The sequence below is a fragment of the Propithecus coquereli genome, unplaced genomic scaffold (assembly GCF_000956105.1).
Source record: "Propithecus coquereli isolate 6110/MARCELLA unplaced genomic scaffold, Pcoq_1.0 Scaffold83, whole genome shotgun sequence".
NCBI classification, from domain to species: Eukaryota; Metazoa; Chordata; class Mammalia; order Primates; family Indriidae; genus Propithecus; species Propithecus coquereli.
The window spans coordinates 5,517,596-5,530,493 of record NW_012154507.1 but is presented as its reverse complement, the minus strand read 5'-3'; the positions used below and the strand labels follow the sequence as shown (position 1 = coordinate 5,530,493).

The 12,898-nt window shown below is 36.6% G+C and overlaps 1 protein-coding gene across 1 annotated transcript in view; it reads right to left on the bottom strand.

Annotated features, from left to right (window-relative positions):
• Nucleotides 1-12,898, bottom strand: part of TXNDC16 (thioredoxin domain containing 16) — a 104,320-nt gene that overhangs the window by 89,749 nt on the left and 1,673 nt on the right. Inside the window, 4 exon segments of the mRNA XM_012663746.1 lie at nucleotides 8,554-8,628; nucleotides 9,480-9,553; nucleotides 10,286-10,314; nucleotides 11,802-11,852. Of these exon segments, the coding sequence (XP_012519200.1) occupies nucleotides 8,554-8,628; nucleotides 9,480-9,553; nucleotides 10,286-10,314; nucleotides 11,802-11,852 (229 nt within the window).

The window sequence follows — 12,898 nt, the reverse complement described above, 5'->3', positions numbered from 1 at the left end:
CACACACACACACAAAAGTCTGAGGGACTAAGTAACCTGCCCAAGATCATACTGCTACTCACCGGTAGAGCCAAGATTCAATTCCAGTTCTTCTGACACTTAAGGCCAGAACTTTCTAAATTATGTTATTACTGACCACTCTTATACACGGGAAACCAGGTGGAAAGGGTGGCAACTAAAGAATGGCAAGGGAGTCTCAGTGGCAAGTTGGGCTATTAGCTGCTTATACATTTTGGCTAACAAGTCCAGAATCACCCTTGAGTTACTTCCAAACAGTTGGGAGGTACAGTCTAGTAAACTTCATTAAACTTACCATGGAAATTCTAGGCTTGGAAATTACATTTATCCATTACCTTTACTGTTCTAGTAGCTCCAATCTATTTGCTTCAAAAATCAAATCTGGGAGTAGAAATCTAACTTTTTCAAAAAAGACTGGCAAATATAAATTAATCAAAGCCAGTGTTTATTAGGCACTTACCACATGTCAGACATAGTACTAAGCACTTTATAAGTAACGACAACTTATCAGTTTTTTGGCTGCCCAGCTCTGAACTCCTCTCTTTTGCTCTGGGAATTCCCAGTTTCCTAAGTCTTCATGGTGGGCAGAGCCCAAATCCCCTCATAAAAACTGATATCATAAGCTTGCATTTCCAGGCTCCCCGCTGCAAGGCATGACTATATGACACAAAATCACTTGTCAGAGATTCTGAACCAGGAGCAAATGATACAGAGAATGAGGAACAGTAGAGAATTATTTCAAGAAGGAGCAGCAGGAAGTTAGCATTAAAGGTAGCAGTGACAACAATGTTGATAACAGTCCCAGTGCAAGTCAATGCAAACTGTAGCATCCAATGCTCACCAATAATGCAGTTGTCCTCCTCAGATTCATTCTGTGTCAGGATTTCGACCAATTCACAGCCGTATAACCTTTGAGTCCAGTTCTCTAGCCCTTATAGCAAGGCAGAAATTTCCTATATCCACTCCAAATCCTCTGCTTAAGCCAGTCAGAATCAGATTCTAGGGTTTATAACTAAGAATCCTCAGCAATGCACTCTGTGTTGTTTAATTTTCATGGCAACCATCTGAAATTGGTACTATCATGAACCTCATTTTAAAGATAAGGTCATAGGGCTTAAAGAGGTTACCTTGTCTAATGTTCCAAAGCTCATTAAGTGGCCATTATCCATGAGATAATAACCAAAACTAATGACATTCATAATCTAATGATCTCTATGATTTTTCCCAATGGCTTCCTAACTTTAATATATTCTTTAATGTTAATTTCCAGAATATGAGGCTCCATTCCACAGCCTGTGCTCCTTCACTCCAGTCCCCAAAAGGAGAAATACTGACAGAAATGGGTGAAAGAAGTTTCTCTCAGGATTTTCTTGCTCTAATGATGGGGTAAAACAGCCTAGGGCTGCTCTGACTAAGGAGTTCTTCCTGCCCCAGAAAGGCTTCCTTTTTCTTTGGCATGCTTTTCCTGAGAATCTGTTTAACCATTAGGTAGAAAAGATAGATGGCCAAGAATTGAGTGGGTGCCAAAAAGAAAAGGAATGAAGTAGTGTCTACCTGACCCTACTTTTAGAGTAGTAAGCCACTCAGTCTTTTTTCAGAAAGAGATCACCTTTTTATTATATTTTGGTCATCATGCAAATTTTTAAAAACTCAATGAAAACAAAATGTAACCTACTAATTTACCATACCAAAATCCCCAGGAAAAATACAGAGAAGAAAGACAAATTACTTTTATCTAAATTAATTACTATATATTGTGACAAGGCAGATTCATATGTAAAAAGAAATATCCCAAAGTCTTTTATTAAGCATTTCCTAAATTACTATGGATTTAAAAATAACAGGTAGGAGCCAGCTCTGAAATGTGAGTTGAGAGTATAAGTAATAATAAAGTTAACAAACTTAGTCTTTTTGTCATACATTGTATATTCTCTCACTAGCTTAGTTTTTCTAAAATTCTTATCACCAGAAACAATCTTATAGGCTTATTACTTAAGAGGATTTATGCTCCTCCCATTTTTAACAACCAAAAAGTGAAGCTTCCAAATTCATCGATCCATCAATCCAATATTTAAGTGCCTAATATATGTCATGCACCATGTATGCACAGGTAGAAGCACTTTATATAAAAGGCCATAGTTTGGAGATATAACTACAAATACCAATTAACAGAGCTGTGAGGAATTCAAACCCAAGACAAGAAATTTTTTATTAAAATTTCCTAGTAAAAAGCATGTCATTATCCAACAGGAACCCACTTGACAATATTGTGTAGGAACAAATCTGATACAGATAAAAGAATGAGTAATAGCTCAATACCTATTAAAAATGGGCCAACATGGGCAGAGTTCAGGAGTTTTAGAGAAAGATATTTCTAAAAGCAATTTTCTCCAGAGGTTTTACAGTAACATCACCTAAATACTCGATACTCAGGCTCTGCAATGATGTGTTAAAGAACAAAATATTCACAGGAACCATGACAGTTAAAAATAATTCCTATAATATTTGAAGTTCATATTATCGGGAGTAGTATGCTAACTTGAAAGAAACCTATTAATATTTTTCTGACAAAATACAGTATTGTCACCAGAACATGAAGTATCACATCTTAATGAAGAGTTAATGAGATTTCACTGTTTCTTACTATATTATCTTTCCTTTATACATCATTTGATGATTCTTAGGAGTCCACAATGAGTAGGTAAAGAAGAATGGCCTTTCTCTGCAACTGCTGCCTCATGGCAAATCTCCCCAACTGTCACAGCATGAACTCACTTGTGTTTTTCCTTCTTAACTACAAAATGAAACTGCCTGCATTTCTTGGGAAAAAACCCAACATTTGTTGAGCACTGGGTAAAATCCACAGCATACTTTGATGTGCATTACTTTATTTCATCTTTACAATAATCTCATGAGGCTTCAATTATAACACATAAGGATAAGGAAAATGGCAATCAGAAAGGACAGTTGCTCAGATCACACAAGGAAGATAAGAAATGAAGACTGAAATAATCAGTAAATCCTAGCTTCTTCATATATCATACAACCTTGCAATCTACATCTTGACATTATAGTGATTGCCAGAGGTTCGAGGGGAATGAGGGAAGGTTAAGATATTTAGGGCAGTGAAAATATTCTGTACTATAGTATAATAATGGATACATGTCATTACACGTTTGCCCAAACCCACAGAATGTATACCGCCAAGAGTGAACCCCAATGTAAACTATGGTTTTGGGTGTTATGATGTATCAATGTAGGTTAATTTTTAAAAAATGTACCACTCTGGTGGGTGGTGTTGGTGACGGGGGAAATCTATGCATGTGTGGGGGTTGGGATATATGGGAAATCTCTATACCTTCTTTATTTTGCTGTGAACCTAAAAATGCTCTAAAAAATTGTCTTTAAAAAAATAAAACCACTGCTAGAAGACACACACCAAAAAACTCAAACAAATGGAAAGACATCATGTCTGGGAGGAGAAGATTTATTCTTAAGAGGTCAGCTGTCCCTAAGATAATTTATAAATTTAGGCACGGAGGGGAAAAAAACTAGACAAGCTAATTTTAAATAATAATAAACATATATAAACATATATGTGTGTATACATAACATATATAAATAACACAAGTAATTCTGAAAAGAGAAATATGAAGTAGCCTAGACTTTTCTGATACTACATTACAAAGCCTCAATAAATTAAGCCAATGGTGCTGGTATGTGAACAGATTAATGAAACAGAAAATCCAGAAATAGACCCAAATACGTATGAGAGTTTAAACATATGTGGCACTCAAATAGCAAACAGGTCCATTAATCTCAGTTGTACTGGGGGCAACTGGGTAGCCACCTGAATAATATTCATCTAAATCTATTCCTCAGCACCATTTACCACGTTAAATTCCAAACAGATCAAATATTTAAATATTAATAAAAATACTAAGAGAAGTACACACACACATGAATATAGTCAACTGATCTTTGACAAAGGAGCAAAGGCAATTCAATGAAGAAAGGATAATCTTTTCAAAAAAGGGTGCTGGAACTGGACGTCCACATGCAAAAAAAATTAAACTAGACCCTGACTTTATACCTCACACAAAAATTAAGTCAAAATGGATCACAGACCTAAACGTAAAATGTAAAACTATAAAATTTCTAAAAGATAAAATAGGAGAAAATCTTGGTGACCTTGTGTTGGCAATGAGTTTTAAGATAAAACATCAAAATCACAATCTGCGAAAGAAAAAATTGTTATGTTAGACTTTCATTATCACTAAAAACTTCTGCTCCACAAAAGAAACTATTAAGAGAATGAAAAAAACAAGCCACAAACTGGGAGAAAATATTTGCAAAGCATGTATCTGATAAAGGATTTGTACCCAAAACATACAAAAGAACTCTTATAACTCAATAATAAGAAAACTCAATTTTAAGAATGAACAAACGATCTGGACACTCCACCAAAGAAGATATACAGATGGCAAATAAGCATATGAAAAGATATTCAACATCATAAGACACCACTACATATCTACTAGAATGGCGAAAATTTTAAAAATTGACAATACCAAATGTTGGCAAGGATGTGGAGCAATAAAGAACTCTCATTTATTGCTGATGGAAATGCAAAATGGACAGACACTCTGGAAGACAATCTGGTAGTTTCTTACAAAGCTAAACATAGTCTTAGCATATGATCCAGAAATCTTACCTCTAGGTATTTACCCAAATGAGTTGAAAACTTACATCTACACAAAAAACCTGCACATGAATGTGTGTGGCAGCTTTATTCACAACTGCCAAAACCTGGGAGCAACCAAGATGTCCCTCCTGGTGAATGGATAAACAAATAATGGTACATCCATACAATGGACTATTATTCAGTGATAAAAAGAAATGAGGTATGAAACCAAGAAAAGACATAGAAGAAACTTAAATACATATTGCTAAGTAAAAGAAGCCAATCTGAAAAGGCTATATGCTGTATGATTCCAAATATATGACATTCTAGAAAAGGCAAAACTAGCGACAATAAAAAGATCAGTGGTTTGCAGGGGAGGAAGGGAAGGATGAATAGGCAGAGCACAGGGGATTTTCAGGGAAAACTACTCTGTATGATACTTTAATGGTATAAAAGTCATTATTACACTTGTCAAAACTTACAGAACGTACAACACAGAGTGTATACTAATGTAAACTATGTACTTTAGTTAAAAATAATGTGTCAATATTGGTTCACCAATTGTAACAACTCTACCACACTAATGCAAAATGTTAATAATAGGGAAAACTGTATATGGAAAAAGGAGATATATGGGAATTCTAGGTACTATCTGCTCAGTGTTCTGTAAATATTTTCTGTAAATCTAAAACTTCTTTAAAAAACGAACTCCATCAACTGAAACATCCCAAAAATAGGTGAATTTCTTCATAACAATGGCATAAGGGAGACCATAATACAACTGAAAATCCAGAAGTCAAAAGAAAAAAGATAAATTTGACTACATAATTTTTTCAAGAACACAATAGGAAAATCCACAAGATAAATGAAAAACTTGGGAAAAAATTTTGCAGTTTTTGTCTCCTTCATATAAGGAGAGTGCCTATAAATTAACGAAAATAAAATTTAAGCTGGGTGCAGTGGCACACACCTGTAGTCCCAGCTTCTCAGGAGGCTGAGGCAGGAGGATTCCTTGAGACCAGGAGTTCAAGGCTGCACTGCACTATGATTGCACCTGTGAATAACCACTGCCTGGGCAACCTGACAAGACCCCCATCTCGAAATAAGCAAAGTTTAAAACACAATAGAAAAGCAAGCAAAACATTTCAAGCACACAAAAGTAGGATGATAGGTTGAAAGGCATTTTTTTTCCTCATGGCAATTTCCAAGGTACAGCTATGATACAGCACACTATTTGGCATAGTTCTTCAACATTCTAAATATCGCTGCCAGAAAATTCTGTAAAATACTGTATTCCACAAGTAATTTTCTTAGATTTTAAACAAAAATGAAGACATTGTTTCTTCGGAATTCTACTTCCTTGACATTTTTTTCTCTCAATTTCTTCTTCCCTTAAGTGGTAGGTGGTATTGCCCTAGAATGCTCCCTGGATGACTTATATGCTGACAACACCTAGATGTGTATTCCTCAGGGGTTCAAATTCCTACAGCTGCCTATATGACACTGAAGCATGATGGACATTCAACTTGTTAAAGGAGACTCATCTGTGAATTTGCTCTTTTTCCTTGCCTTCTTCAGATGGTGATCAGATTGCATCTGGGTAGAGTGAGGTGACAAAGAAGTAAAAGAGATGGATCAGGGATTAACACAAATCTGTAGTTTTGCTGTTACCAAATTAACCGTTACCAAGTCCAGTTGTTTTAATCTCCTAAGTATTAAAAAGAAAATCCCCTCCTTGCTATCTCTACTCTACCTCCCAAGATTATACAATGGTCTCACAATGGTTTCTATATGTGCTCAAACCCAATAAATGTTTCACATCCACCAGAAAGATCTCTCAAATACTAATGTGATCACATCACTTGCCTGCCTATAACTCTTTGTTAAACAATGAGGTGTTGAGATGGTCAATTAGGAAAATGAGCCAAACTAAAAGTTACAATCAAGACTTTATTCACTTACTAGGACAGTGCAAGCAAGATGCAAAATGGAGAGGCACTGGCTCTACAGTGTTACATTTTTCAATCCCTTGGAATGGCAACATAGGGTTACATGGATGCAGAGGGGACACAAGAAATCACCTCATTCCAAGGAGCCCCAAACAAAAGGCCCCTGCCTCTTCATGGACTTGGGGTAAGAAAAGGGATAAGGGATTGGGGTAAAAAGGTACTGGCTAAAAGTGGAGAAAAGCACCTTAGTCAGGACACGCGATAAGGTCTTAGCAGGAGCACCTAAAAGGTACCTTAGCAGGGCTCTTACAAGGAGACCTCAAAATGGAGGCACCTGGGCTAAGAAAGTAGCTGTACATATGACCATGGCTGGCCTAAAGGATTAGGAGGGGGAGGGGACCGAGTCCTTCACCCTTATTTTCTCCAGAAAACTGCAATGCACTGGGTGTGCACCAAGGCTGGCACAGTGAGGGCAGCTGCCCACCATGAGGCCTGCTGGGCGAAGCCCTGTAATTGCATATGGTCATGAAAGATTGCACAAGGATTTTGGCCTGGAGCTGGACTCTTCCTTCGGTGACTACCGAAAAGCCTAAGCATCTACACAAAACAAACAAGCACCCCCTTCATCTGACCCCATGCCTACTTCTCTACTCTCATCTCCATTTTATACTCTGGCAAAACCACCTTCTCCAAACTATTTCTAAACTCTATGTCTCTGTCACACAGTTCTTCCTGCTTTTCCCACCATCCTCTTCTTCACTAAGCACTTATCCTTTAAGAGTTATCCCAACTGCCACCTCCTTCAGGAAGCCCACTTAGTAAATATCCACCTTCACTCTAGACATCAGTAACTATTTACTTCTCTGGCGACCCATTAGCCCTTATGCATACATACTGCCACTATTTACTTACCACATTATAATTTGTTTCTCTATCTGTCTCTGCAACAAACTCTAAATTCCTGGACAACAGAAGCCACATCCTATTCTGTTTTTACCCCCATTGCCTAGTAAGTGTCTGGCACACAGCAAAAACATGGGAACAATCTATTTGTGGAATTTGTGTTCTAAATCAGCACTACTGTTGCACTAAGAAGAGGGCACAGCTACAGCACGATTGGATGAGACAAGCCCCACAGGCTATCCAGTTCAGATAACAGGATCCTCAATACTGGACATAGGGAAAGGTCATCCATGAACCAGGGGCCCTCAATCTGTCAACACCTTTATCCTGGACTTCCCAGACTCCAGAACTTTATTATAGCAGCCTAAATAGACTAAGATATCTGGCAAAATCCTCACTCCACAAGAAGAATCAAAAGTAATTATATGACCATGTGGTCTTGTTGAGTCATCTCCTACTTTTATAAAAGTATGTATTAATACATGTTTCTGTATCCTTCGCCATTAATGAAATTTTAGATTGTTAATGTGGGAAGATACAACAGTGATTTGTATGAAATTGATACCTACAAATATAATGTTAAAAAGCTAAAATATTTTAATGAACTGTGGTTGTCAAAAATGAAATCAGGCCAGGTGGGATGGCTCATGCCTGTAATCCTAGCATTTTGGGAGGCCAAGGCGGGAAGATCATTTGAGGCCAGGAGTTCAAGACCAGCCTGGGCAATATAGCAATACCCTGTCTCTACAAAAAATTAAAAAAAAAAAAAAATTAGCTGGATGTGGTGGCACATGCCTGTAGTCCCAGATACTCAGGAGGCTGAGGCAGGAGGACTGCTTGAGCCCAGGAGTTATGAGGTTGCAGTCAGCTATGATCACACTACTGCACTCCAGCCTGGGCAACAGAGTGAGGCCCTGCCTCAAAAATAAATAAGTAGATGAAATGAAATCAATAGATAAGTAACAAGTGAATAAGTCAATAGATACCCCCTGTACTTACAAGAGAACATGAGCAACGATGGCATTCACATCAAACAGGGTGTCAGTAGGGAATTCTCTGAGCAATATGTTGCCTCTATAAAAAGTTTAAAAACATGTTACAGAAATATTTCCTTAGAATTCAATTTACTTGTCTGTCTAATACCTTGGGTTATAAGTTCTTTCATGTTGGAGCCTGTGTCTTTATCCATGTACCCCACGCACCTACCAGAGTGCTGGTACATGATACATTCTCATATTTATTGCATATACACTCGATAAATATGTTGAATTTTATTATAAAAGCTTAGGCTCTGGACCTGGCAAAAACACAGGTTAAAAAAAAGTGAGTCCAACCCTAGGCTCTTTACTAAACCCCCCTTTAACAACCACACACACACAGATTCCCCAAACTGGGCTGGGAAGAAGACAAGCAGGAGAGAAAAATAAATGTCCTCATCAGTAGGACTTTTAGGAAAAAGAATCTCTCCCTACTTCCTAGGCCAAATCCCAAGGGTTTGAAGAAAGAATCTGAGAAACCTCAGACAGATTAACAAATCCAAGCACAGAGGAATCTGTAACTTGGACATTGGCAGATCCTTCGAAGAGAAGGGATTTATTTCACACCCAAATATGAACCTACTCAGAACACTGTATTTGCTAACCACTTACTTACCGGGCATTTGTAGTAGGAGTTTACTTAAAAGTTGTATGTAATATTCAAAACAACCGTGTGAAGTAGGTATTACTTTCCTCGTTTTGTAAATAAAGGAGTTAAAGTACAGAGATGTTAGGTAACAAATCTATTACGTGACTTTCTGTTAGGCTTCATATGATCCCCACTACATACAACTTTATTCTGGCTCTGTGATATTTCATATATTAACACTTGAATATTCTAAAAGTACAGCTTTATATCTGTCCATCACACTCAAAAAAATAGCTTACCTGAATAAATATGCTTTCATCGAATCCTTTTCTTTTCCACAGTATCTTGACATTTCTTCTCTGACACAATTAACCTTTAAAAAGATTACATTTAAGGTTTAAGCATATATATCAAAATGTCAAATTTCTTGGTTAGGGAAAGAAGAAGAATTAAACATTATACCTTGTCTCTAGGTCAAATTTTGTATTTTACTTTTTTTCCTGATTTGTATGCTATAATTGCTCACTTATACAAGTGTGTGAGATAACCCAGAGAAAGGCATTGTTTCTCACCTAAGAGTTATATTTAATAATACCTAAGAGTTTATATTTAATTCAATCTTATGGAAAAGTAGTAGGTAACCAAGTAGAAAAGGACACATTTAGGGCAAGACAAAAGCATGAGCAAAAGTTAGGAAGCACAAAAGTAAGTGCTAAGTTGGGATCATGAAAGCATCTCAGCGGGTGAAACACAGGGATGGTAGATACTGCTGGTTTCCTACCCCAAATCCATCCTCTCCTTTTCTTTTCTAACAGAATTTTTCTTTTGCAAGTACCACATTAAAAGGCTTTCCTAGCCTCCCCAACAGCTAGGAATGGCCAAGTATTGTGAGGAAAAGTCCCTGGGCTGGAATCCCTAGAAGTCTCTTAACCAGAGGGCTGATGGATACTCTTGCTCTTTCTACTTCTTTTTGACCAAAAACAGATAAGGACACTAGAATACCAGCAGCAATCACAGACCATAAGGCATAAAGAAGAAATTACTTGCTAAGGACAGCAAAACAGAAAGAATGAACCTGAATCCCTGATGATGCTATACCAGCCACACCAGCGCTGGATAGCTTATAATCTGAAACTTAATAAATATAAGGACAATAAAAAATATAAAATAAAAATATTAAAAATATGAGGGTAATCCTGGCAGCAACATGAAGATAAAACAGAAGGCAAAAGAGCACAAAGATAAGGAGGTAGGCTAAAAGAATATCACATTAGTATAGGTCAAGGATGACTGGGACCTGAACTAATGCCAAAAAGGAAAAAAGAGAGTCAAGAGGTGTATAACCGGGGGGAAGACTGAGTGTGTACATACAGCATGGGACAGAGGAGTGGGAGGATGAGAAAATGAGAATGAAAGGGTTTCTAGATGGAGCAAATGGGTAGCTACCAACATAACTAATCAAAACTTGGGCTAGAAGAATAGTTATTTTGTTTTGGATTTGGTAAGGTTTTTGTCTGTTATTTTAAGATGGGGTTTTTTTTGTTGTTATTCAATTTAATTTTAATAGAGTTTGAGGAAGCACAATGACAACTGGGGAAGTGACATTTGTTTAAATGGGGAACTGACATTCAGGAAAGATATCAGGAATAGAGAATTGGAACAAAAAGTCAGAGTATAGCCATAACCAAAAAGTGAATTTTAGTGTATGCAATTTTTTAAAAATTTTTTTAAAGTCACTTCCACAAATATTTGAACACCTACCATATGTCAGTCACTGTTCTAGTCACTGGGGGTACAGGTAAGTTCCAAATAAAAATCTTTAGAACTTACATTCTAAAAGTGAGACAATTAAAAAATGAAGTACTATGTAATATTAAGTGCTATAAATTTAAAAATTATAAGGGGGTGGCCTGTGATAGGGTATTTTAGATAGGTAATCAAGGAGGGCTTCTCCGAGGAGGTGACATTTGCACAAAGAACCGAAGCAATGAAGTAATGCATACAAATATATAAAAATGTGGCAGAGATAAGTTCTAAGCAGAAGGGAAAACACCTGCAAAGACCTGGTGATAATATCACTTCTAGCAGGTTCAAGTAACAGAAAGATGACCAGTATGTAACAGGAACAAACTGAGCAAGGTTGAGGGACAGAAAACATGGATCAGAAACAACACATGTCCACAATACTCAGGAGTTTCAATTTTCTCCTAACTGTAATGGGAAGCCTTTCTAAGCAGGGTAGCAATGTGTTCTGACACATCTGAATACGAATGGAGAAGTCTGTCATGGGACAAGAATGAAAGGAAAAAGGCCAATTATTAGGTTATTGTGGTTCCCAGATGAGAAGTGATGAAAAGGAGAAGTAGAAGTGAAAGCACGGGAAGTGGTCATATTTGAAAAGTTTTAGTTGTAGGACCTTGGATGGGTTATGAGAGAAAGAAAAGGATGATGGAAAAGTTTTTGTTTTAAAATCTAATTTGATATAGTAATATAGCTACACGAGATTTCTTTTGGTTATCATTTATATATCTTTCTCCTTCATTTACTTTGAACACTTATTTTAGTCACATTTCTAGACAGCATACAGTTGGATTTGGGTATTGTATTCAGCTTGACAATCTTTGTCCTAACTGCAACATTTAAGTCCATTTATATGGTAGTGTTCTCTTCATCTACCTCTGCCTCTTGCAATCTTAACTTACGAAAGCAGTCTTAAATGCTTCTTTTTATGAAGTCTTTCCCAACACCATCTGTGACTTTCCACCTCAACAATCAGACATAGGCTTCCTTTCCTTTAATCCTCTTTCATACTTTATTTGTATCTCTGTTACATAATACAATAATCAGGTTCTGCTAGTTTAAAATAATTTGTGAATATGTTTTAGTCTCCCTATTTAGGACATAACTCTCCAAAGGAAAGGTCTGAGTCTTAGTCATCATTCTATCCAAAAGAAAACTAAATATTGTAAGCTCATTCCAATAGCACAAATATTTACTGAGTATCTACTATGTGCAAGGAACTGAGCTAGGTACTCAACACAGGTTTCCTTTCATAAGAGCTCAGCATCCTCAACCATAAAATAAAGAGTTTCAGTTGTTATCTCAGAAAGGCAACGGCCTAGGCATGAAGCTTAATATTCTACTACAGTTATTAGATACAGTTACTAGTTTACTAGTTACTAGACAAATAGCATGATTACCTCTTTTGAGGTTCACACCAACCTACAATTTCATTGCTACATTTTAGCTTAAAATTTTATTCAAACATCCTTGGAGATGAGTACCATTATCTTAAGTGAGACCTCTATACATAAAGCCTTGGCACATAAAAAAACATTTTTTTTTTTTTTACAGTATATAGCCAAGGTTAGTTAACCTTTCTATGCTTCCTGTCCTGGGAACTCCAGCTTACAGAGTCCAGGGGGGACAACAGCCATCTCTTAGAGAAAGAAAGCTAATGAACTAAGAATACATGGACATAAAAAGTCAGGTAGACATTAATCTAAAAGAATTTAATATCGCTGGGTTACTTCTCATTTGGTTTCCTGATGTATAAATTCTAAGTTTAAATTAAATAAAAGGTTTACATAGCTAATAATGTATGATGCATGTGGAAATTTTCCATAATACTGCATGGCAAGTTTGAACATTTTTTGAGAAAAAAATTAAATATGTAATTTCAAGTTGAGTTGTTCTAACTTTGTTCGAAAAATAAACA